Consider the following 27978-nt stretch of genomic DNA (forward strand, 5'->3'; position numbering starts at 1 on the left):
CAGCCAGCACTTGCTGGCCATGTGGCTGATGAGAGTTGCAGACCAAAACATCAAGACGGCATCAGGTTGGCAAATGCTGCTCTGAGCTATTAGCAAGGAGTCTGATACAACCGTGTGTGTAAGATAAAACAAAACTCTTAATTTATGTTTTATCTTTTGCCAAGGAAAAGGCTACAGAATCTAAAAACACAGTTACATCCAGAATTTACTGTTCAAAGACATTGTGGTTGACTTGACACAGACAAGATTCACGAAGATGTGGAGATTCCAACAAAAAGTATTGTTATATTGGTGATAAACGTCATTGTCTGGAAGGAAGGTAATAATAAGCCAAATACTTTCTGGAGCATAAACTTTGATCTGTAATTACAATATTATTTTTCCCTTCCTTTTCCCCACCCAAGGACAAATCATATACCATGACAGTTGTCTTTCATTCTCTAGCTATCAGTCTTTGAGCAAAAGCAAAAACAAAACAGAGTTACCTTTGAACTGAATTATAGTTACTTATGCCTTCTCCTCCACTAATGCAGAGTCATTTGAAAATGAAGCAATTCAGACAAAGATCACTGCACAAATATGGAGGGGTTTGTGGAAAAGCAGCCAATTTGTGGTTACTATGACATCAGTACTTGGCACTGAAAAAAGACTGGCTTCTTCCTTCCTTTAAGCAAAAGCAAGCATTGCAACACAGATTTTATCTTTGTCCATAGGGTGCAGCTACTATTCTCAGAACTTACAAAGATTAAAAATACATGTGTTGCAAACAATCTCTGGGATCCGGACGCTTCATATCCCTTATTTATTTAATCCATACATTTCAATCTAGTAGAACATATTAAACACTTTTTAAAGGCATCCAAATATCTGAGAAACTTATTTTATGAATTCAGTAGGATTTTAGACTTGTTTAGACAAGAGTTTCCAATGCTGCATGGTTAACAGCTTTTGGAACTGAAGGAGATTAAAGCAGTTTGTGATATGGGATAGAATCAGCTGTTCAAAGAAAAAACCAATTCTAATAGGGCTAGCACAAGCAACTCTTTGGATCACACTGCCTTTTTATTCATTCCACATTAAAGATTGTATTCAACACAGCACTAAGACAAAGCTTCCATCAGTGTGAGGGTTTCTCCTGTGCAACAGGTCGTTCTCCCTCTCTCCTCCCCCTGCACCTCCCTAAATCTGTTCTGAGGGTTCCTCCAACTCTCCAGATCCGATTTGGGGATGACATGGGGCACACACAGAAGGAGGAAGTCCCACTGCGCAAGTGGAAATCATTCTGCTATTGGAAAGATTTAGTTGAATACCGCTCTAATAGTTTAACAAGCGGCAACAAGATGTCATTGATTTATTATATTTTTTGCCATCACAGGAAATTACATCTGGATTTTTTGCCTCAGGCAACAAAATGTCTTGGGTCATTTCTAGGTTTCTTAATATGCTTAAACAGATTAGTGATTATTTTTTATGCTAAAAATGTTTTGTTCTTTAGGATTTGGTTGCAATATATCCTCTTGCAGATCTTTGCTTCCAGCATTTATGCATACACAGTCCTCCCACAATGAGTACAGCTACAGCCATAGGAATTAGCGCCAAGTACCAAGACAAATCATGCTCTATAAAAAAAGAGAGAGAAGAACTCAATTAAAAAATCAGGTGTCAAATTTTGCACAGCTTAAATAAAAAAGCAGGGATATTATTTCCCTAACCTCCCTCCCTCCCTCAAACAGACAAATCCATTCCCAAAAATGTCAGACTGCATTTAAGAAAATAAAGTATTTTTTATCTGTGAAGAAAGAAATGGAGTTAAAATGTTTAAGAACATCAGATAAGAATATCCTTGCTCGAGCAGAGGTAGGGCCGTCTTGTCCACCATCTTATTTCCAAGAGTGGCCAGACACATGTGAAGGAAGTGGACTGGATAGGGACATTTTTCTTCATTTTCCATAATACTAGAACCCAGGGTCATGGTGAGAAACCCAGGACAGACAAAACAAAGCAGTTCTTCACAGAGTGCACAGTTAAAATATAGAATTTGCTACCACAAGATAGAATGATGGCTACCAATAGTTTAAAAAGTGGATTATACAAATTCAAAGGCTATCTATGGCTACTAGTCATGATAGCCTGATCTAGCAGGTCTCTTCTTATGTTCTTAGATGCTGCCAGGCACCCCGAAAGCAGATCATGAAAGCAACACTCCTCCCATCCCTGCTTTTCTCCACAACATCTGGCATCCAGAGCTCTATTGCCTCTGAAAATGGAGGTTCCATTTAGCTATCGTGGCTTATAGACATTCACCTCTCCTCCATTAATTTGTTTGACCCTTCTAAAGAAATAGCCATCACAGGATGTTGTGGGTAGTGAATTCCATAAATCAAGCATGCACCACATGAAATTATAAATATCTCCTTTTGTCTGCTCCAAACTCATTGCTGAGATTAGTTCTAATTATTGCTACAAGGGTCATTTTTTCTTCCACAAGGGGGAACAGGACAAGCTTCTGCTGACTAAACAGGATCTCATATCTGACCAACATTTTTAAAGCATAACCTGTCCTGCTCCCTCCTAGAAAGTAGATGAATTGTGGGGATGTTTCCTCACAGTGCAACAAAGCTGTTGGCAAATGTAACACCTGCCACCATTTATTTTTAAGACATCCCCCTGCCCAAACCTTAAATTCTTGGAAGGTGCTGTTGAGACATGTTGATGAGCTGATCAGTTCTTGCTTCCTAATCATCCAAGCAATAAAACTCTTCTCTACTATTTTTCATGGATTACACAACATGTAATTTAGCAAGTTAACTCCTTTTTCTCTCCTTTTATCAGTAGTAGAAACATAACTTTTCAAAATACATCCAGCAGTAAGGTTTAACACTTATTCCTGGAAATAGTATATATAATCAACTACAAAAAAAATTGAACATCTTATCTTGTCTCAACAGTCGGTATAGTTCAATGACAACTTCAATGTTGCTTCTCTAGCATGGCAATCGCTGGGGGAAAAAATGCTACCTCTTCTCACCTAATGCAGTGTCAGTGGTCTAAATGGAACAGTGGCCTTGGCCTTGTGAAGTATTATTTATTTATTTCATTTGTTAGTTGCCTCATACCCAATGGTCTCTAGGTGACTTACAACAGATTTAAAAACACACAATATAAAACAAATTTTAAAACATGCATTATAAAAACTTAAAACCCAAATGAAAAACTGTCCTGCCCAAACTCGAAGAACTCAGCCTCAGACATGGCTGTGGTTTTTTCTTTTATTGTAGTAAGAGACAGTTTCAATTCAGTGCGCTTCATGAATCTACCTACAGCTTACTCAGAACTTAGCATCTCTCTAGGACTAACTAGGCACAACTTTGCAGCACTAAGACGTTGACTCAGTGACTCAGCAACTACTCCCCCCCCCCCACTCGGCTTATGTAAGGTTGGGCGGGCACCCTGCTTGCATGTGCCAACTGTCACTGTTTGGAGTGTGAGCACACAGGGAAGACTCCGCCTCAACTGTGTCTGTTGAATCTCCTGCCACATTTGCCTCCTGGCATGAGGAGAAGGTGGAGCCTCTGTCACCATCCTGTCTTCCCCCTCCGAGGGAGGAGGGCTGTCTGCTGGCAATCCGAGCACAGGGAGAGAGGAAGCATCTGGCTGGTCAGGTTGACTCTCCACAGGAGTATCTGCAGCTAGTAGGGTTGAACTGTCAAAGTCCAGAGCTAAGGCACCTTCTGAGTCCCACTCCCTGCTCGGCCCCTCACTGGTTTGAACATCCCACTCTAAGTCTTCCTCCTTTGCTTGGTTCTCACCCCCCCTCCAGCAGGGCTCATGACAAAAACAAACTAAGGCAGCACACATCAAGGGCCAAAGATCTGGGTGAAAAGGAAGGTCTCCCTGGCACCTAATGATGGATAAAGAAGTCACCAAGTATGCCTCCCTGGGGAGAGCATTCCACAGCCGGGGGACACTACTGAAAAGGCACGTTCTGAATGCCATGTGGTCTGGATGTATATTACCAATGTGATATGAAGCCCAACATAGGAAGCTGCCTTATACTGTCAGAACATAGGGTCATGTAGCTAAGTAATGTCTACACTGACTGGCAGCAGCTCTCTAGGATTTCACACAGGGGTCTCTTCTAGCCCTGTCTGAATTTGGAAGAATTAGTGAGTTAAGGATGATTAGTCTATCTGTAGAAATATTAAAGACTAACAATGCCCCAAAATATTATTTTTGAAGTTACCATATAGCCATTATGCAATCAATACTGGTATATTGGAGGTTGATGATACATAGGGTCGCCATAAGTCGTAATTGACTTGAAGGCATATAACCGCAATACCTGGTGGAACGCCTCTCCCAATATGAACCTACCCGTACACTGCGCTCAACATCTAAGGCCCTCCTCCGAGTACCATCCCATCGAGAAGCTCGGAGGGTGATGACTAGAACCAGGGTCTTTTCAGTGGTGGCCCCCGAACTGTGGAATAGCCTCCTCGATGAGGTGCGCCTGGCGCCGACGCTACTATCTTTTCGGCGCCAGGTGAAAACCTTTTTATACTCCCAGGCATTTTAAAGTGTATTTTAACAGTATTTCTGTATTTTGGATGTTGTTTGGTTCTTTATTGTTTGTTTTGTCTCTTGATTTATTGTATTTATATATTATGCTTGTTTTTATCTTTTGTACACCGCCCAGAGAGCCTTCGGGCTTAGGGCGGTATATAAATTAAACTAAATAAATATAAATTAAACTAAATAAATAAAATAACAACAACAACAAACATCTTTCTGAGCTGAACCGTGCATTAAGAGTAGGGCAACAATAGTATTCATACACAGATACCTTCCTGCTTGACTTGCGCTGCACGCACTTCGTGCCCGATACTGTTGTGGGCAACACATGTGAAATCTGTATTGAAATCAGCTTCTTCCACAGGGTCAAAAATCAGTGCCACCTCAATGTAATTTTCATCATTTTCTACAAGTTCCCTAAAACAAGGAAACAGCAATTTAATTGATCACATTTTTAATGGATGACAATTCCAGAACACTATAATTCCTGTAAACTATCAGTTTAGCATTGTGTGATGATGTAATGGGGGGGAAAGAGAACAATAACTATGACAGTGGCAGTTTTATAGCCCATGAGAATGTGATCATTTCACTGTAGCAGTGTTTTGTAGCATATGCATTTCAATGTAGCATATTGCTATAGCATATTGAATTTTTGTATTCAAAATAGAAATAAAAGTGGAAGTTGACAGCATCTCAGTGAAGAACCATTGCAATGTAATTGTTAGAGTGTCAGGGTGCTTCCAGACTGGGACTTAATACTACAACCAGGTTGTTCACAACAGGTTTTAACTTATTGGATTTCCCCTTTCTGGGAATAGAGAAAAAATCAGATTAAATGGAGAAAAACTATGAGCTGCCATTTTGTTGCCAACATCATAAGTATGCTACAAAAAAACTTGCATGCATGAGAAGCACCAATTCCACAATAAGCACCTGTCTCTGGAAGCACCCTCAGGCTAAGACCAGGAAGATACTGATTCAAATTCCCAATTCAACCACAAAGTTTACTGGGGTGACTTTAGGACAACCACTGTCTATCTAATCACTCTAATCACCTTAATCAAGGATTGTTAATTAAGGATTGTTGAGAAGATAAAGAGGGCAGGAAAATCTTGCATGAGCTCCTTAAACAAAAGGCAGAAAAATAAATAAAGCAACGCCTTGTTCATATATTACAGTGCAGCCAGAGGGGTGGGGGAAGAAGCCAGCATATAGCCCAATGTATCAGTTGCACTGTATGCCTTCAGGTACAAAGGCAAAGCACCATAGAACTCAATGGGACTTGCCTGGGGTTGTTATCATTTAAACAAAAGACAGAGGCATGTCTTCCTCTAGGTGCTGAACCTAAAGCTATGACTTTGGGGGTTAGCAAAGCAAAAACTGTTAATGCTCTGTGTCCTTCTGTCTTGTGCTCAGCATGTACATTCATATAAATAAAACCATATATCACAAATATGTCTCCAGTGAGCTTCATTCTAAAGAAATGAATGAGGTTGGTACCCCTGAAATCTCTCAATGATCAGAGATTAGGGTACACATACTTACTGACGTTCTCCTTCTGTAACTCTGCCATTTTGATAAGTTATCCCAAGGTAACTCTTGTTGGCTAGCCACCAGACATCAGTATAAAAATGGCTGCTTTCTCCAACAAAGACTTTACATATAATCGTCAGACGAGAACCTATTTTAAAAGGAAATGTGGAAGCAGAAACAAACAAATGTTGAAGAATATATTGAGCAATAATGGATATCACCACTCCTTAATTTTTAAAAGTTTCCAGCAGAGCTGTAATGCATTCTTCAATTAAGCTGGCATTCAACAGCCAGGATTAAGTAGATGTGGAGTTAACTTTAATTCAACTTGGTAATTTTGTTTTTATTGCATATATTTTGTTTTAAATGTTACCAGCTCAGATTCCTTGGGAAGGGCATATTAGAAACAGAACTAAATAAACTATCAATTCTATCCAGAGAAGAAAGTAGCTTTTCAGGTTAAATGTTTTTCGTTAAAACAACAATAATGGTTATGCAGCTTACTCTGAAGTAGTCCTATTAGCAGCTGGCATGCACCAGTCAAAGATTGTTGTTAAACATTCCATGATGCCAAGAACACCACAGTATAGATGGAAGCTTTTTTTTTACATATTTATAAAATTCATATACCACCCTTCATCATCATGCGGGTCACAACAATAAAAATGTATTCTAACATACCATAAAATCAATCAAAAACCCAGGATGACAATACACAATTCACTCTGTTCCCTCCCAAGACAAACCAGATGGCTCCACATGACTATATACATCACCCTCTATCCCAAACACCTGCAGAAGAGAAAGGTTTTCAAGGGATGCCAAAAACCAATAAATTCAGTGCCAGTTACACTTCAGGGGAGGGGGTACTCCACATCCAGTGTGCCACAGTGTGCCAGTGTGAGATAAAATTATCACGGACAGGGCAGAAGGCTGCTTGTTCCTCAAGCCCTAGCAAGGCCAAACCTAGCAGTATAGCAAAGCGCCACCTACTGGCCACTTGCTAAAACAGCAGGCATCTCCAAAGAGAAACACAAGCAATTTTACTGTTGCATTATAAGTCAACTAATTTGTTTTTCTAATTAACCCAAGTAGCAAACCTGGTGTTGATTAAAGTATTATTGTCCTAATAAAATTAATGTTTTAAACATACTTGAGTATTATTTGACAATATTTAACTAAGACTCTATTGACCAGTCAACCGCCCAGACTTAGTAAGGGAACTAAGGGCTAGGTGGAACTACTCAAGAGCAATTCAACAAGCACCCACCACACCATTGGTATGCAAAGATCTAATAGGACTAATAACTGAAATTGACCTCAATGATCTCAAGGCAAAGACAACGCATAAATGCTTAGGCTCAGTGCAATACCCCAGGCAAACCCCAAATGGGCAGCAGCCCAAAAAAGCAACATTTCCAAGGAATGCCTGAAGCCTCAAAGTAAAAACACTTGCTTAGGCAAGATCCACAAAAGAGGAATTTGAAGAGATGCTGGTGGCAAGTAGTTTGTCAGCAAACGTCAAACAGCTTCTTTCCCAGCCAATACAGAATTTAGGCAATACGAGTCAAGACTGTTTAGCTGATGGCCCTCTCCATTTATGTTAGCCAGCAACATGTGGTTTAACCACATCCTTCTTGAGTCAGGCCTGCATTCCAATAGCCCAGAATAGCATGAGTCATTGTACTTGTTTGTGTCCGGGAATATTTTATTCCTGCAGAGCAATCTTTTATGACATTTGCCCAATCTCATTCACAAACACAGTATCAACTGGAGACAAGCCCGTTCAAAGGGCATCAAGTACAAAAGATCCCTCTCACATGCAGATACAACAAAAATATGTCACAAACACATCCCACATGCCACTAATGCAAATAGTTAGCAATATCAGTCACTTCCTCAACATCCTTTGTTATTTAAGCAAATGTGCTGAGTTAGATATTGAACACAGTTAACCCTTTGATACCTGCCATCTCTACTTTTGGGAAAGGAAGAAGACCAAATCCTGATCGAGATGAATGAAAATGACATTTGTGTTATAAAATTTTCTGACTGTGAGGATGTAATTTGTTCAAAATTAATAAAAATGATTTAAAAGAAAGATGAAAAAAAGATGAAAATGGAGAAAGCTTAGGCCTGGCCAACCTAGAGGTCACCCTACAGATCTACTGCCTACTATTTGCAGAAGTCATGTTGACATCTTCATGTCCTTCTGTAGTGGAAGATCACCAAGACTTGATCACGCAGAATCCATGATAGCTCACTAGGCTGGGCCCCCTACCCAGACCATGAAGTTTCTGGTTCAAAAACCCCAGAGTTTTTGAAACCTGTGTCGATTCTTTTTAGGACCTGATACATGTGACCATTTGTAGACAATGACACATTTCAAGTGAGAATGGATACTCCTACACTTGGATTTCTTTTTTCTGTTCTCCTAATGGTAAAGAACTGAGGGGCAGGATCATACACATACACAAAATATCTGTGACATATATATCATGCAAGAAATCATACATCGCCATTTTCACCCTGAGTTATGGAATAGCAAGAGAGCCAGTAATAGTGTGTTTTGGTATGCATTCCTTAACATAGCAGAGCTGTAATTTGACTGTTGTTACCTGCTCTAGAAACAGATTTAAAAACGTCTGCCCTGCTTTTTTGAGGAACGTCCTCCACAAAGCAGCTTACAATGATAATGGCAGTGCTACATGTACAGCTGAGGAAGGCAGAGCTATTCCTTTACCACCTATAATATTTGATGGTATAAATGGGTTCCTTGTGATAGAAATACCACCAGTTCTCTTCCACACATATCACAACAGTTATGATTTGTAAAATGAGGCCAAGTGACTTAGGGTGAAGGTAAACGTAACACTTTAAATGTGACAGTAGCAATTTGAACACACATTTGCTGCATTCTAAGGCATTTGATTGCAACACAGTAAATACATGATCAGACCACTTCCATACCACCTAAGATATGTCTGCCAAACCATTATTAGACAGAGCATGAGAGGATAGGAAGCTAAAGTATTGTTCTATATATTTTCCAGCTAACCATTTCCTGCCAGCCATTTGTCCAACCACCTTAATCTGATTTTTCTGCCCAACTAACTGGCAAGAAGAGGGTTAAGCAGCCTCTTACTCCTCCATTCTCCACAACTCAGTCTTGAAGCCACCCATGACTACTTTGCATTAAACGAAGGAACAGGCAGGGGAATCATGAGATGACACATTATGTATAAGTTTGGTTTGGCCCTCACTGTAAAGGATGAATTGTGGATACTCTTTAGGATACTACATATATCATTAACTCTGCCATGATTATAGCAAAGCCAGTCAAACCATTATTAGTTGTAATTATGGCTGGAACTAATATAGTAATAAAACCCATTTGTAAGAAACTTCAAACTGAGTTTGTCCCAATTCTAATTTTATATTCCCAAAAAAGAATTAGTTTACATTCAGTTAAACATAACCATACTTTGCTTTCAGAAACCACTTGACTAAGTTCTTGGTCTTACCGAGAGCTGCTAATGTAATCTTTTGGTTTGGATAGACAATCACGGGACTGCTTTTCTTCTTTTGGCCTGGTGAGAGTTTAGAGTAAAGAAGTTGTAGAGAATGCACTCATTCCCTGATACAGCAAGACTGTTTCCAATATTTACCACAAGAGGAGAAATTACCTCTCCCAAGAGGATAAGGCATGTCTGAAAATCAACAGTCACCACCAGAATGAATATTGACTAGAGTGTGTGTTTTCAGACACCTTGTTCACATGTTCTGCTATAGTCCAGTATGCACATAATTCTAAGCCATAGTCTATTGCTACGTGCATGAGGAAGAGTGAGTCTTGGGCTCATGTGCTCCACTCTCCCCTTCCAGTCCAGCTGTGAAGAGGAGATCAGAAGTATATGCTTCTGAATTTAAACTAACTATGGGCAAAACTATGGTTAGTTCAAAGTAGGGAGGGGCAGATATTCACTCTGGTTTGCATTTTAATGAGAACCTAAGTCACACTGCCTAAAATAACCCAAACACAGCTATATCCTTCAAAATTCGCAGTTCCCCAAATGTTGTGCACTTCTCCAACCAAAGTGTACAAATGTACATGTATTATGGGAAAGTGTGCATTAAATGCATATATTATGCAAGCCATGTACAAAATTGCATATTAGAGAAAATTGCTTGCAAAAATGTGCATATTAGGTGAAATGCACACTAAAATGTTGATGATTTCTTGTGAAGAATTGTTTTAAAAAATCACAAACTGATACAGAAATGTGGCAAACTAAACATCAAACTGGAAAAATGAGAAACTGAGAGAAACCAAAAAGTTGACAGTCTCCTCTATCCATAGCTTAAACTGTAGTTTGTTCAAACAAGTCAGGACCAAACCATGGTTTCTGTTCCTTACTTGTTTGAGCTGATCATAGCCTAAACTAACCAAAGGTCCCAGTTCAGACATAGCAACTACCATTATTTTAAACCCAGAAGCAGATGCTTCCAACCTCCTCCTCCTCATGCATGAACATTAGGAGAGGGGAATGCTCACACTGCTGGTGGTGTATGGTATGGTTTAATGTTATGTGGAGATTGGACCATTCTGAAGACTAAGGGATGTCATACTACAGGACAGTGTCAAATTCATAGATATAGAATGCACCTTCTTCTTTGAGATCAGCTTGGTTAAGCTTTGCTTTGCTGGTCTCATGAAGTTAAGTTGTATGGATGCTCTAAGTGGCAGTCATTACAGGACAGCCTTCCTAAAGAGGCCTGACAGGTAACCTTGACAGTTAGCTTTCAAAACTGGGATAAGATATTTCAATTCTCCAGGACCTTTAAAATGCTGGTGTTTTTATTATATTATTTTAATTTGCATAAAAACAGGCATGAACAAATAAAAGGATCAGCATTTTAAAAGTTCAAAGAAACTGAAATGTCTCCACCTGATTTCAAAAAGTAAAGTCAAAAGCATTTCAATTCTCTAGGACTTTTTAAATGCATGCATATTGTTAATGTGGGATACAAATGGAAGATGTGGAGTTGCATTGAATTTATTTATCAAGGTGGCAACTAAATGGCTAAATAACAAAAAAATTATGATCAGAGAGATAAAGCATAGCATTACTACTAGGTCTGTTATTGTCACAGTAATGGTGTCTCCTTGATACACTTACAGTATAACAGTACAGAAGAGGATATTGGGTGAAATATTGGGTGAAATATCGTCAACAATTTAACAAGTGGTGACTTACCATGGTGTGCATATAACCATTTAGTAAGAGACTAGTCCATATCAGCTCAGAAGAATTTTACTACACCCATGTTTTTCTGGATTTCTGATCAGGTACAAAGTGTGGTTTTTAAAAATCCTCATTTCTTGGTAATATAGATGAGACAACAGGGGTTATATGCACTCCCAGGGTAAATTACCATTTGGTAAATAGCTACCTGTAATTATTTATTATTGTGCATTATACAGATGCATTTATTTATTTTTACACATAAGTATGTCATATACACATCTTACAAATATACTGAACGTTGTAAAACCGGATTTATCTGAGCTGACTTCAGACATCTGGCTGACTTCAGTCAAATTATGTGCTGATATTTCAGCCTTGTTTTATAGGCTTGAATATTCTCTAGGGTATCCCCTCCATAGCGTGGGTGAGCTCTGTATAGATGCTAGCTGGGGAAAGGAAGGACATGACAGAAGTTCTCTCCCTTCCCATCCACTGCCTTTTACAAAAATATTTTGGGGTGCTGAAAAGGCTTGTACGCTCCCTGCACAATAAAACCAGGCCATGGGCAAAGGATGTACATGGCAGCTCTTCAGCCATCAGGGTTGGCAGTTCAGGAAGCTGATGGGAGACAGCTGAAAGGAAGCAAGTTTGGGTGAAGGCTAAGTTGGGAGTTAGCCTCTGATGATGCACACCTGGTACTACACACCTTCCAAGCCTCATCCATCCACCCTCTAAGAGGCAAGGTGGACTGTATCTTCAACCCTTAACGGATGGGGTGGGGGAGAGAGATTGGGCTCTCTTTCCTCTGGGAAGTTTTCAGAGGTTCTCAATTTGTTTAAAACTAATTTAAAAATTGGAATGGGAAAAATGTGTGGTCTTGAGTTGCACCAGATCTGACCGGACATTAAACACACTACTACCATCTGCTGGCCAGCATGTGTACTGATTGACAGATCAATTAACATCTGTGGGCAAAGCAATTTGTGTAAAAATAAAAAGACAAACATGAAATAGATGTCCCACTAATGATTAAATATCGTATTTCCTATGCTGCTTGAAATCAATCCTACTGGCTTTCTTTTGGCATAAATTATTCAGTTTTGTGAGGTGAGGCATTTAATGTTCAACTATTCTACTTCCCACAAGGGCTGTGAATTCCCATCCCTGCCGTTGGCTATTAGCCAGTGATTTTAGTCCTTTGTGAAACTATGTCAGACTGTTATCTGAAGCAAATAGCTGGAATGCTGTGCTGGATAAACTCATAGCCTTAGAAATTGACAGCTGTAATGCTGAGAAAGAGTAGGAGTCTTTTTTCGCAGTTCACTGCCAAAATACATTCTTGGAAAGCTGTTTATAGTCAGGGATGTGCATATTTCATGCATCTGCAATTGTACCACAGAGTTGCACGGGTTAGTATCAGGCCAAATTCTGCAACTTACATATCTGAGTTCCTTTTTTGTATATTAGATTTCTAGTCCTTGCGGTTAGAAATAAGTTCCAAAATGTGTGATCACTATTTGATGACCTCATAGAAGCCCAAAATGGAGCAAAATTTAGTAGGACAGCTAGTAGTCATGGAGGTGGTAATTGGGTTTCCTGTTTCATTCTTCCCCTACTCATTCAACTAACAGAAGCCGAATGTGAACACCAAAACCTTTCTGATCCAGACGGACACACTCTTTCCCCCTCAATAGAAGACAGTTCTATAGCTTAATTTCAGTACAGGAAGTGTTTTTGGCAGTGGGGAGGGTAACCCCTTTCCTTCCTGTGACTCCATTACAAATGCCCCTGGCACTACCACTTGTATTTGGTGCCAGTACAAGACTGCAAACCTAAATGACTTACTGGGGGAAGGGAGGATAAGGGCGATGGGGAGGCCCCGTGGGTCAACAAACTGAGTGGCAATGGCTCTCCAGGGTTCCAAAGGAGTTTTTCTCTGTCTTGCCTAGAAATGCCAAGAATTCAACTTGGGACCTTTTGTATGCAACGCTTGGGCTCTGAGCAATGGCCCTGCAGGGTGCACATTCCAAGAATATTTATTTATTTATTTATCATTTCATTTATAGCCCACCCTTCTTCCCAGCAGGAGCCTGGGGCGGCAATATGCACATTTGCATAATTGATCCTTGTGGAAAATTCAGAGTTAACTTCATACAGAATTTGGATATTTAAACATTAAAAAGTGGAGTATTTATGTACAGTCCTGTTCATCGATATGTACTTCGGTTGTTCAAAGAGTAAATGCAGCTCATTACCAAGTGTTTCTAGGTGAATGGTCCTGGTGATGTTATATTGTGCTGTTCCATGCTCAAAGGCCATTTGACAAGTATAGTAGCCTGAATCATTCAGTGACACAGAATTTATGATGAGATAATTTATGCCCTTCAGAACGACAAACTTTTTATTATCAATATCCAAAGGTGCTGAATCCTACAAATACAAATACACAAATAAGATGAGAAGCAATCATTTAGTGGCTCAGTACAGCAGCATACCTTCCTTCAGTGCCAAGAAGCCTTCAGCTGTTAACACACTAGTTGCCAGATCAAAGTGTTTCCATTAGTCACATTTGGAGGGGGAACGGGCTGACCTGCCGATGAGTAGCAAAATCTATTTGAAGCAGAATTTTAAAAAAGCACTCAAGTGGATCCCACCAGGTTTTACAGTAAAAAGGGGTGGGGTTTGACTAGCGTTGTTTTCCCGTTTTCAGAAGAGACAGGTGGAGATGCATTGGGACTGGCACAACAGTGAGTGTGTCTCTACCTCTAGTTCTTGCTCTTTCAGTTAATTCTTTTTTTATCACTTAATGTCACTGAACTGGCTTAACATCCATTGATATAGTAATGATGGCACTTTGGAAAGGCCATGAAGCACTGGAAAGACTTTGAGATAGGAATCTGATTTGTGCCATAATTATCTTTCCCTAACACACTTAGAGTCTGCTGTTCCAAAGCAGAAAAATGGAAATGGACTGCCTTCAAGCCGATCCCGACTTACGGCGACCCTATGAATAGGGTTTTCATGGTAAGAGGTATTCAGAGGGCCTCCCTCTGAGGCTGAGAGGCAGTGACTGGCCAAGGTCACCCAGTGAGCTTCATGGCTGTATGGGGATTCAAACCCTGGTCTCCCAGGTCATAGTCCAACACCTTAACCATTACACCACACTGGCTCTCTTCCAAAGCAGAAGGGTGCCTCCAATAAGCTTTTTATACACAGTGTCTACATTTGCACACAATGATAAAAAACCATGGTTTAGCACTATGTACATGAGCAGAGAGGAGCCTGGGCTAAGCACCAGACTTACACATTTCCTCCTCCTCCTCCTCGTGCAGAGTTGGAACAAGGACTTTACCAGAGATCCTTTCATTTCCCATGAATCCTGGCTTGTCATTACATATACTATTGCAGTCATTACATATACTATTGCAGTCATTACATATACTATTGCAGTCATTACATATACTATTGCAGTCATTACATATACTATTGCAGTAGTATAAGTGGAGACAGAAACAGAATATGCAAAATTCCCTATTGTGTAGATGAAATGAGGATGGATTAAATAAGGATATATATGCTCTATTTCTGGGTCCATGTGACTTCCACAGGTATTCCCCTAGAACACCATTGCACCCCATATCTGCATTAATTTGTTTTTTTAAAAAATCTGAATAAGAATTCACATCTAATTTTTAAATGTATTTTGTTTTCTCTCTAAATATGTATTTTTAAACATATTTTAATATTTTATTTTGAACCAAGAACTGTGTCACAACATCTGGAGAGTGTGAAATCTGATTGATAGATCTGTTCTGTTCCACACATTCATCTGGGAACTGCAGATCAGGTCAGTTCATATCGGAATGAGCAAAGATCAAATTCCTCAAGCATCCCTAATCAAAACAGTTCCCCAGCGCAAAGTCAGCTCAGCAACTTAACATGGCTCTAGAATAATTTTGTAAGAGGATACTGCAATACTGGGCTTCACTTTCCAATATTGGCCAGACACCATTATCACTTCTCTATGCTCAATAAAAATGCATGATCTCATCAGAAAATAAGCTAGAAATAGATAAACTTAATAGGACTCTGCAGGATTTCAGAATTACTGCCCTGCAGTTTCCAAGTCATTAGGGTCAAAATGAAAAGCACCATGCACATTCATAATTCAAGCAAGTTTACACATGGAAAACTATTTTGAATTTGGATGAGGTAAATGGCCTTAATCAAGAGAAAAGTGGAGAGCCAGGTTTGGTGGACATAACTAATGTTCCAATAAAAAAAAAAAAAGGCTCAAGCTTTGGATTCAACATAAGAACAGCCCTGCTGGATCAGACTAAGAGTAATGGTTTATCTAGTCCAGCATTCTGGTTCTTTGGGCAGAGGCATACTTACTGTTGTGCCAGTTCCAGTGCATCTCCACTTCTGTTTTCTGAAAATGGGGGGACACAATGCTAGTCAAACTCTGCCCTTTAAACTCTAAAACCTGGTCAGATCAGCTTGAGTGAGTGTGTGTGTTTTTAATTCAGCTTCAGGCAGATTTCCCAAAGGGTAGATCAACCCGTTTGTTTTCCAAGTGTGGCCAATGAAAACACTTTGCTGCATGCAGGCTCAGGCAAAGACAATGATTGGCCCAACACTTTGCTGTGGGCGGTCCTTAAAGGTCTGAATCAGTAGTGGAGAAGGGAGGTGTGGCTAGCAGAGGGCAAAATTGCTTCAAAACTCAGTCAGAAAAACCATTCTGGCTGCTTTTGAAGCAACTAGTGTGCCTACAGACTAACAAGCATATGCCTCTGGGTCACTAGCATCGAGGGCACAGAGACAACAACTTTCTCATTTGTCATCAGAATCTGATGCTAAGGGCTTTACTGCCTCTAAACATGGAGATTCTGTTTATCTCTCTTGGCTAAAAGCTTGTGATAGATGGATCTATGCTTCATGAAAACAGTACTGAGGCTTAGAATCTTAAATGTAGAAACTCTAAAAACAAAACATTCATTTTCTAATGTTCAAGGGCACTTCCAGACAATTGTATCAGTCACAGCTATTGAAGAAGCACCACTTCAAGTCACCATGCTAACAATAATTTAAGATCTTTTTCTAATCCAGTGCTAGGCAATCTGGTCCTAGGCCAAGGATGGCAAAGGATGGCTCTCCACTCCAGATGTTGTTGGACTACAACTCCAGCCATGCTACCTGACGGAGAAGGGAGTTCCTAGTGTTGTGCAAGTGATAATCCCTTGAGTTTGAGTATCAGAAGTCCAAGTTCAAATTCCCATGCACCATGTAGAAATTACCTTGTACCATCTGAGTTCATAATTTGTATTCTTTTCAATGAAATCTTCCAAGACAGGACAAACAACCTTTCCAGAACTAAATGTGAAGGCCTTCTGGATATAGGACATATCTTGGGCAGCACTTTTCTCAAAAACTGTTAGGTAAACAGACACATCAGCACAGTAAGAGGAATTCCTGCAGGCAGAAGCCAAATGTGTACCGGGGTGCAGGGGGAGAGAGGAAGAAAAAAACACAGCATTCAGACACAAAAATGAAAAATTTATCATTGCATCATTGCTCTTTTATTCATATTTAACAATTTTCAACAATTAAGCATATACTGGACAATAAAATCACCACTGGGATTTATTTTATGATGGGTTTGCCTTTCCAGAAAGCATTTCCACTTGCAAAACTTGGCACAACTGATTTTTGCTGACCTCAACCGCTTAGGTTCCCTGCATCACCACCACCCGTAAAAAGTATTCCATAGGTTTAGGGGATCCTTCCAGAACAGAATGGAGGGCTCAGGTAGGTAGAAGAGATGGATGAAAATGGTTGCCACAACTTGTGAAAATCCACCATTGAATACACCTCATAGTGTGTATTTTTTTTTAAAAAAAGCTAAATTAAACAGTCATTGAAATATTTTATCTGACACAGAGAAGAAACTAAGGTATTTCTTTCCTGATGGAATCATGGGGGCCCTTCTTTGGTATGATGTCAGGAGTAGCCCCAGGTTTGTAAATTGGCTAAAAGAACCCTTGCAATGAGAATAGGCACTCTTTTAAAAATACATATCCTACTTTGGCAGACATAATAATAGCATTAAGTATTTTCATTGGAGACTAAGAGGCATTCATTAATACATGTTGGGAAAATTATACTTGAAAAAATGACTGTACCTATCAGAACATATCTTTCTACACTGCAATTTTATTAGTTTATATAAGTTTTAGAGGCTTAATATATGAAAGGGTTGTTCAGATATAGCAAACAGGTAATTGGCAATAGTGTGTGATCAAAAAAAGTGCATGGATCAAGGGAAGCCATCCCACAACAAACACCTGCCTGGAAGTGTCCTAACTATCATGGCTTCTCCCAAAGAATCCTAGGACTCAATTTTGGTAAGGTTGCTGAGACTTTCACCCAGGTTTACCCAGAGTGATGATCCAGCCATATTAATGTATTAAGCTGACCTACTGATCTGTGATTTTGTACTTGTTTTATGGATGTAACTTTATTGTTGATTTCATACTGTTCACCACCATATTTTTCTTGATGGTATATAAATGTTTGCAAATAAATAATTTTACAAACACATTTTGTATCTTTAGAAGCCCTGACAAAATTACCATTCCCAGGTTTCCTTGGGCAAAGGCGATAACTATTAAACCAGCTTCAAGCTGTGATGTACACAAGTTCCCCGACTACTGAAAACCAGGCTGAACAAGGAGTATTTCTCCTGCACATTATTACTTTGGAAAGATCTGCATGGCTTCAACTTAGACTTTTCAATAGGACATAATATTTTCCACGTGGATTTGCCCATGGGATTAACATCAAAGCATTATAATGGATGTAACATTACAACAGAAAATTGGCATCAATAGCTAACTTTTTCACCTAAATTTCATTCACATATCCTCCTCAATAACTGACCTTTCTCTCTGCCTACAAAAGTCCCCCTGAGATTTAAACAGGAAGTCTTGCATACTTTTCCCTGTACATATTCCGTTGTGCTCAGTGAGCTAGCTTTTGATATTAAGGACATTGCAATCCCACAGCAGACTGAGCGTGTCTGTGTTTCTCCACACAGCAACCTTGGGACAGTTTTCTGACTATGCAATACTGCTTGAATATTGTATAGAGGATAGTATGACACAAGAGTTGTTTCATCACTACTAGTATGTATTAAAGATTATTGACATGTTTCCTACTGATCGGCAATGCTATATTTAATAGCAATGCTATTTAAGACATTTGAAAATGTAAACCCATCCCCCTTAAACATCACACAGCCTCTCTTTTCTTTCTATTTGGAGGGCTAAATGTGGTGAAAATTCCTTATGGAGGTTACTTTTAGCCTTTGACTGCTACAGAAAGTGCAGATGTTCAAACGAGTAGCAACAGGTAGAACCAGAAGAGACCCATGCTGTAAACAGCCAATTTCTGAACTTTGCACAGGCTCCCTATTCTAGACATATGCCCTGAATTGACAGTTCAAGGCAAAACCACACCAACTGCTGCTGCTGTGTATGATGTGGGTTTTAATTTTTTAAAAAATTCCAGACATCCAGCCTACAATTTAAAGAGGAAGATTGATGTGGTGGCAAAAGGGAGGCTTCTTTAACTTCTCTTTCCCTGTGCCATTTTTCAACTTACATTTATACCAACTCTTGGCCATCATAACTGAGTGTGTATTTTGGGCTGCAAATAGGGATGGGGAGAAATTTAATTAGTTTGCACACTTAGCTGAATTGATCAAATTTGTACTTTTTGAAACAATATGGGAACTGAAACAGCCATCCTTTGAAATTTGCCCTCATCCGAATTTTGTGATGCAGTTCTCTGACCAATGTTTACAAAAACACATATGGGAAAGAGTGCATAAAAATGAATATATTAGTGAGAATAACATAAAATGCATTATATTGTGAGAAATTGACAAAATGTGTTCATTCGTAAAAATTGCATGTAAAAATTTGTTTATTAGGAGAAACGTGCAACTAAAATGTTGAAAATTTTTCATAGAATAGTAGAGTTGGAAGGGGCCTATAAGGCCATCAAGTCCAACCCCCTGCTCAATGCAGGAATCCAAATCAAAGCATTCCTGACAGATGGTTGTCCAGCTGCCTCTTGAATGTCTCCAGTGTTGGAGAGCACACTGCCTCTCTGGGTAATTGGTTCCATTGTCGTATGGCTCTAACAATTAGGTTTTCCTGATGTCCAGTCAAAATCTGGCTTCCTGCAACTCTGGGACAATCGAGAAGAGATCCCGGCCCTCCTCTATGTGACAACCTTTCACGTACTTGAAGCGTGCTATCATATCCCTCCTCAGTCTTCTCTTCTCCAGGATAAACATGCCCAGTTCTTTCAATCTCTCCTCATAGGGCTTTGTTTCCAGTCCCCTGATCATCCTTGTTGCCCTCCTCTGAACCTGTTCCAGTTTGTCTGCACCCTTCTTGAAGTGTGGAGACCAGAACTGGACGCAGTATTCAAGATGAGGCCTAACCAGTGCTGAACAGAGGGGAACTAATACTTCACACGATTTGGAAACTATACTTCTGTTTTCATGAGTTTTTGTTTTTAATCACAGATTGCTGCGGAAATGCAGAGAACTGAATTTAAGATTGGAACAATGAGAAACCGAGAGAACTGAAAGTGACATCCTTCCATCCCTAGCTGCAGGAGACAGAGTCAAGAAGTTGTTGCAAGGCCGCTACATGGCCAATTGCCCACACGAAGCACAGGAGGAAGTTTTTCTTGCCCCACCTCAAACTAATAGTACATTAGTCCACACTAAAAAATAAAACAATATTTAAAGTAACCTAGTGGTAGAATTTTTTTTATTATATTTATATCCCACCCTTCCTCCCAGTAGCAATAGTAGTATTTAGCACCAGTGTGCATGGCACTCTAGAGACTTATAATTTTATTAACCATCAATAGACTGCATGATCTTTAAATCATTTTGTGCCCCTCTTCTTATCACCAAGGCAGGTGCTCCAAGCTCTCCCCCTCCACCAGTTGCACTCCAGTGACAACAGGGAACAGGGTCCTAGCCAGGCTCCTATATTTATTTATTACATTTATATACCGCCCCATAGCCGAAGCTATGGGCCAATCAGCATGCAAAGGGAGTGTGTTAGCCACTGAGAAGAGTCCTTGTGCTTTCATGCAAATTGGAGCAATCAGAGTAAAAGGAAGTGAGTCAGCCACTAAGAAGACTCTTCTCAGTAGCTAACACACAGCATCCCATTTCATGCTGATTGGCTCTTAGGGACATCTGTTGTAGTGGAGTGTGGAATCGTGAGACAACTGGGAGAGCAAGGAAGATAAGGTAAAGTGGAAAAGGGGGTGTTGCCTTGGGAGGATGTGGCATGACCGTCATGAAAGAACCCTGCACTTCCAACGTTGCCACCATACTACTGCCAGTGAGTGCTTTGTGCTTCCTCTTTCCTTACTGTCTGCAAAGTGGAGACTCAAGACATTTCCCTGCCCCAAGGAAATATACAAACGTTCCCAATGTGTAGAGAGCTCAAGACATCTGCCTGCAGGAGAAACATTAGTGTATTTGCTCCGAACATTAAGCAAGAAGTCTAAAGAAAAGAAGTGTAAGTCACTTCCACATCCAACTGCCACCACTTTTTTTGAATGTCTAGAGTTGTGCTTCATACACTAAATCAAGTTTTGGGAAGTCAAACATTTTTCTCTAAACTGTAACCTCTTAGAATAAAATCCTTGGAATTATCTTGAGTATTTTAAGACAATATCAAGGCCTAATTTGTAATGCAAGAGGTGTCAGGCATGACAGTTGCCCAGCAGAGACCAACTGGATTTAAAGATGGGACAGGAGGCACAGTGGTTATCAGGGCAAAATTTGGAAGATTTAGTCTCTTCTGGACTCTTATGTTCTGAAGGAATTTCCAGAAATATTACCCAAAGTCTCATGTGGAACCAGAGTTTAGGACACCCAAATTTGGATTTCTCTCACTCCAGTACTCTACCTTCATCTCACGTAACTGTGAACGTCCTTCGCATTCTTTCTTTCTAGGCCATTTTATTGCCTTTCATCTGAACACCAGGATCAGAGAGAAGAAAATGGCTTTCAATTAGGTGAGCTAATTCATAAGCTTACCTGGTGTGTGTTTTAATTAGGGCACAGAGTCAAAAGGGAACTATTCAAATCTTAGATCTGGCAAATTTTCTGCTTGTCCCGAGTTTGAGTTTTTACACAGAGGATTACAACTTGAAGCATGGGGGGGGGAAGGGCATTCCTCAAAACCTGAACTATAGGGATTTTTAAAAGAACCAAGCAATGAGCAACTGGTGCTGGATAAATCCACTTTTCTCAATTTCCAGATTGTGATCTCATACATACAAGAGAACAGCATTGGTACTTCTGTTGGGTTGTTCTTTACTTCTTGACTGTTACAGTGAATTATGCTGTGTTCACTACAGTAAATGAAAAGTCATGGGATTCCCCTGAAATCAACTTGGCTCTGTTTCCAAGATACTTCCCAGGTGGAAAAGAGAAGAGAGGAGGATCCAACTCCTACAACATTAACAAATCCACACTTCGCTTTTAAGTCTTATCTCAGAATGCCAACACAGCATGTCATCTGCTAAGAAGCCATGCCCTCCTGTGTCCAGGCTTCACATTTCATTGGTAATGGATGCATCACATAATTACTTCCAATGCAAGGGCAGCACTTCCTTCAGGACCACTAATGCTGGAGTTGGAAGCAGCCACATGATCCAACGCATCTAAACAATATTATCATGCTACATAGAGCTTTACGTGGGTGGAATGGTTTTTTGGTTATGACTACCTCATGTTGTAATTATAGGATTCAAGCCTTGGCCTTAGCAGGAATTAAATAATAGTTAAACTGAAGTTAAATGGATAAATATGGCCTCAAATATGATGCAGTGAAAAATCAAATACATTTAGCCTCTGATACCTCCCAATACTACTTACAATCTCTGATGACACTTGATAAACAGTACCACAGATCTGTCCTGTAAAATCCATTGTGGTAAGTCTTTGATGATGCTTGCATAAGATTAATTGCATGTTACCTTGTTAACCCTATGCAATTTATCCTAACAGCCTTGTGCTTTAAAATGCCTACCTTTGAGTACAGATATACACTCCAGAGTCCTCAACAGAAGCTGGTAAAAACCAGAGAGCACCATCTTCCGACAGAATTCTTGTTTCTCTGTATCCAGCAGGGATAATTGTTGTTGAACCATTTTTGTTCCAGGTGACATTAAAGGGCCAGTCAAAAACATCCATATGTTTGTATATCAAAGGAGGACATTTGAGGACCGTTGGTTCTCCTGCCAGTACGAAAGTAGGCCTGAAATGCATGGTGTGATCATGGCAATTATCTACATAAAAACAAAATTACTTTGTATTAAAAAGAAGAAGAAGAAAGAAACATTGGAATGTCCTGACCCAGGACTTGGCCATGATGTTTACTGCTTTCACCTGCACGTTCCACACGTTGAATTCTGAAGGCAGACGTATCCAGTGTATTGGCACTGAAAATACACAAGAGCCTGGGCACCATATTCCACAGGAAACAGGAGAGTGGAAGACGGATGACACATTGAAACCTGCAAATAATAATAAGAGTGCCATAACAACAGCAGTGTTCTAAACTAGTACTGTATGTAAAACTAGTGTGTAAGATATACTCTTTACATGGAGGATAACCACCAAACTACTTTGTTTAGAAGAAACTTGAAGACACATTAGGTGTGAGAAAAGCACACCAGAAATCTTTCTCTTCAACTGCCTCAGGGCAAAAAGCCAGACAGGAACTGCTCCAGACTCTGGTGAATTCAAACACATAAAACATGGATTGGGTTCCCTTAACGCTAAATAGTAGCGACCAACCTTCTTGACAAACATGCCCAGAATACAAAACAGTGTCACTGTTGTGAACAATGAAGTATATATGCAGTACCACCCCACCATCTGTGCTTGAGTGACTTTCTCTCTAGTCTATTGAACCAGGGGTCAGATAATGGTGTAGTACAGGAAGACTGGAGGCTTGATTACATTATAGCTAGGCTCTCGGGACCCTTTTGTTCTGTCCTGAAGCACCACACACACCTGCTGCCTTTGCTAGTCGTGGCTGATTTGCCGATCATGTTCTAACCAGGGTAGTCAATGTGGTGCCCTCCAGACTACACAAGTGCCAGCCAGCATGGACAATGATCAGAGATTATGGGAATTATCATCCAAAGCATCTGCAGGGCACCATGTTGGCTACCTCAGTTCTAATATCTTTGTATTTGGCATTCACTGTTACACAGTTTAGAGCACTGTTCTTCAACCTTGGGTCCCCAGATGTTGTTGGACTACAACACCCATCATCCTTGGCCATTGACTAAGCTGGCTGGGGTTGATGGGAGTTGTAGTCTGACAACATCTGTGGACCCAAGGTTGAGGAACAGTGGTTTAGAGCACCAACAGCTTGGAAGGTGCCTCTTACTATGTGATGGTTTGGAAGTTTCAGATTATACAGTCAACTGTCAGCCATCTTCTGGCAGGTAAGGAGTACTTTATACCAGTCCTCTGACTCTAGTTCCCTGTTGTTCTTCACCCTCAATTAACCGTGCTAGTGAAGACTGGCAAAACCCTAAATGGCCTGGACTCAACATTTCAAAGTGACCGTCACTTTCATGTTTCATTGTGACCTTTTAATTGTTTCCCAGCTATGTGCCATGACATGATTGCTAAGGTAAGCAAAGAAGCATTTTCAATGGATACATTGTGCAGTATCTGAAGCAGGGGTAGCCAGCATGTTGCCCTCCTGATGTTTCTGGACTTCATCTCCCATTAGCCCAAGTCAGCATGGCAATATAAGTCCAACAGAGTCCAACATCATCTTGAGGGCAGCATGTTGGGTACGCTTGCCCTGGAAACTTAAAATTCCAACTCTGAACATATATTTTGATCAAGTTGGCTTTGGGTAGCCTATGATACAGAATATTGTTGTAATTGGACTTGCATGATTTTTAACTTGTTACACCATCTCCTTAAGCATTTAGGATGGAGCACATTATAAATCAAACAACAGTCTCTGACATGATATAGCGATTCTACAGATACTTCCTTTTTATTACTTTAGTTTGACATGAGCCCCATTATGAGTGCCACAAAAGTTCCAAGTTGCCTCAACGTGGGAGAATATGCAAGGTCCAGTATGATAAAGAGGGATGTAAGAGTATGAATCTGGATTTAGATCCCTTTGCCAATATAGGGAAATGGGTCTTTCCAGTGTCACCAACTATAGGAAGACAATCCCCTCAACTCCACTTTTTATAAACACAAGTTTAGATATGTGTGCTTCTTTAATTTTTATATTCCAGACTTCATGGAATTCCCTGCCAGATTTCCTCAGTGTGACCTTTTCCACTGCTACCTATTTCTTTAGAATGCTTTGAAAACCACCTGATAGCCTAGTATGAAAGGCTTAGGCATGAAGCTGTCACCATCACTGGAGACAGAATGAACTACTAACTAAGATAGTTTATTAAAGGGATATTATATACATAAAGGAATCCTGTTATTTATATTGGGGTCTTAAATGTGCTTAATGACAGTTTCTAAGGACTCAATAGACGCTGTTGTTGACACCAGCCTCTAAAAGGCTTTCACCTCAGGCCAGATTCCCTAAACCTCCACTCCAGCCAAATTCAGTCACAATCTGGTCCAGCTACTGGGTACAACCTGACTCTGACCCCAACGATCCTCTGGTTGTACTTCTGGCTACTTGGCCAGTTCGGCTGATTTTAAAAACCTGCTTATTTAGTCTTCTTCTGATAAGACTTTACACAGGGCAGCCTCTTAGCCTAACCAGCCACCAACTCCTTTCTTCTTTGCCAGTAGAGTATTATTATAGGAATGTGGGGTTGGTTTGGGTCCTCTCCAAGACTATGGTTGTGTGTATTAGAAGGAACTGCAAAAGCAGTCAAACCAGTCTCTTTTTTAAGTGAATGGGAGCCCCAACCAAGCCTGTCAAGTATCCTTTTTGCATGATTAAATATTTGTCCATATTGCCATAGAAACAACTAGCTAGCTATGCTTCCAGAAGGAAGGGACATGCCTTTCCCCCTCACCTGGCTGCATGCCCTCCAAGGTGTATGAGAATAATAGACCATGAGCTTGTATTTGTCTAGTATCATCTGGAGTGACCTGACCTGCTCTCTGTACTGAGTCCAAAGCTGTGACTTTGGGGACCCACCTAGAAATCTAATGGGGAGCAAAATCTGTTGGAGCATTCACAGTAACACCACAAGCCCTCAAACTTTGACAGTCACAGTCTGACATCAATGGAAATCACAGAAATATTTTTTCTAAACCTAAAATATAATCAGACAGACATATGCACATCATTTCTCCACAGTCATATATTCATATTATACTCTTACGTCTTGTGACCTCTTGATTTCAGGGGACCCCAAGCCATATGTTTTTAGTTTTGCTTGGCTGAAAGGCTTCCAACAAACTGAATTTTAAGTTTATCAACACTCAAATCCTGTTATCTATGTATCCCCTTTAGCAGGGGATGCTGTTTGCTAGGGAGATATTGTTCTATTGTTACAAACACACAATTCAATATGTTTGGAAAAAGAAACAGTATTATTTACTTCAGACTCAACTTTCAGCAACTTGAAATGCTATCCAGGCCTCTTGCGCAAGAAAAGGCTTCTTATTGCTAGTAACTGTTGTTTCCTAAACCTCACTGGAAGGTGTCTGCTAAAGGATGTTTGAATTAAAAGCATAGTTACTGACCTCTAGCTATCTGAGCACTGACAATGCACACTCTACACATTACTCAATATGTTTTGTGCAAGCTCAAGTTTGTGGTTTTAATATATAACCTGAAACCTGAGTCACGTCCTCCAAACCAGGATATAACCCAGAACCAAAAGACATGGGAAGTGTGCACACTGTCTTTCTCTGTAATTAACCCACTGAATAAAGCTGAGTAAGCTTTATTTATACCACCTGAAGTCCATCTCTCAGCAAGACTACAATTGATCAGTCTTACCCCCTTAGATCATTAGAATGGCTTTCCTAACATTTGGGACTTCAGATGGAAGTAGAACCCAAATCTGCTGGCTCCCAGTGAGAGTGATAGGAACATGATTGGTTTGAGAAGAAAGGGGATCCTTCACTGACGGTGACACGGAGGTGCATAAGTGGAGTAGCACGGCACAGGGAAATACTGGAGCTTGAATCAATCCGCTTTCGCATAGAGTCAACAGGAAATAGGAGACAGAATATGGAAGGTGCCAAGGGTGTTGCTAAGTTCTTAAAATACTTGGGGCACAGATTCCAGCAACAAATTTGCATATGATAGTTTATATGTATAGATACAAATTTAGGCAAGTTTTCAGAGGGAAATCTGCCTTATGAACCAAGTTTTAAAGGAGGGGAGGCAGGGAATCCATTGCCTGGTGCAAGTGACTCAGGATTTGGGCCACTCCTTAACAATGCCCCTGAAACAGGCTAAGCTTTCCTGGTCTTTTCTGGTCTCAGCCCAAAGTTTGGGGGATAGAATGGGCTATAGAGCTAGAGCAAGGTAGCAGTGCCCATACGTCTCCCAGCAGAAAGCATGAAGGCAGGCAGAACAGCTTTATAGGGTGGATATCAGGCAGGCTTCAGTGGACACAGTGCCACCCATGGGTCCCTGCTGCAAACCCAGCAATGTTGAATAAGCTTAATGTCCTCCTTAAACAAAAGCAAAACAAAAAACCTACTGGAGTCTTTCAGTCTTAGGCACAGGGCTGAATGTATAGTTATATTAATTGTTAAGATTGTTAATTGTTACTCCACCAAGCAGAGTTCCATGAAGATTCAGCATACTTATAATTATAGTTGTTAAATAGTTGCAAGAACCATCAGCACTAATCCTCCTGATCTTGTTCCATTAGCTGTTTTTTTGTTTTGCTGAATGTTTGAACAGAGAATCAAACTGCCTAGCATTCCATTACTTAACTATCTCCATAAAGAAGCATTACTCACTTACCTGGATCTCTCCATCCTTTTGTTTTTGAACTTTTCAAAGATCTGTAAAGTACATCACCTTAAAACGGAAAGGTCTCAGTAGATGATTTTATATCCATCTCAGAAAACGCACAGAAAACTTTTCCAAGTTGCCTAATCAGGATTTGTAAGAACAAGAGAGGTTCAAAATACACCTTTTCTGCGTTGCTTGGCTATGGGGAACAAAAATAATCAATACTTAGCTATGTGCGAGTGTATTGCCTAAAACAAGGGGAAATGACTGCTATACAAATATATGTATGTATATATAACATGAGTAGTTTCCCTTTTTGTGACGCTGCTTTTTCTAGTGGAGGAAAGAACTTGCAGTTAACCTCAGATAACAAAGTTCCTTTAATATTACCAATCAGTTGAATATGCTATCATCTCTAGGGCTGTCAACCAGATAAAGAATTTAAACTGATCATCTACCTTTTAATCATTAACTGGTTACATTCAAATACATTTGCAGAATAACAAAAACGTTACAATAGAGATGCCCTTTTGAGATACTGAAGAATGAAAGATAACTTAAGCTGTAAATAAATGCCT

The 27978-nt window shown here is 40.0% G+C and overlaps 2 protein-coding genes across 6 annotated transcripts in view; both read right to left on the reverse strand.

Moving 5' to 3' along the window:
• IL1R1 (interleukin 1 receptor type 1) overlaps window positions 1-566 on the reverse strand; it is an 81895-nt gene extending 81329 nt beyond the window's left edge. For 4 of the 5 annotated variants that reach the window (XM_061626820.1, XM_061626821.1, XM_061626819.1 and 1 more), the window contains exon 1: window positions 486-566. The gene's annotated coding sequence lies outside the window, so the exon portion shown is untranslated. The remainder of the gene's footprint in view (window positions 1-485) is intronic. The other variant, XM_061626822.1, reaches the window with a different exon arrangement.
• Window positions 116-27667, reverse strand: IL1R2 (interleukin 1 receptor type 2). Its single transcript, XM_061626823.1, has 9 exons — window positions 27410-27667; window positions 22852-22979; window positions 22493-22751; window positions 16655-16829; window positions 13613-13787; window positions 9633-9698; window positions 6121-6256; window positions 4844-4989; window positions 116-1619 (listed from the first exon to the last, which is right to left on the reverse strand). Exons 1-9 carry the CDS (start codon window positions 27421-27423, stop codon window positions 1492-1494), a joined length of 1227 nt encoding a protein of 408 aa, XP_061482807.1. The 5' UTR covers window positions 27424-27667; the 3' UTR covers window positions 116-1491.
• Window positions 27668-27978: the final 311 nt, after the last annotated feature.

The sequence above is a fragment of the Rhineura floridana genome, chromosome 5, assembly GCF_030035675.1.
Source record: "Rhineura floridana isolate rRhiFlo1 chromosome 5, rRhiFlo1.hap2, whole genome shotgun sequence".
Classification (NCBI taxonomy): Eukaryota; Metazoa; Chordata; class Lepidosauria; order Squamata; family Rhineuridae; genus Rhineura; species Rhineura floridana.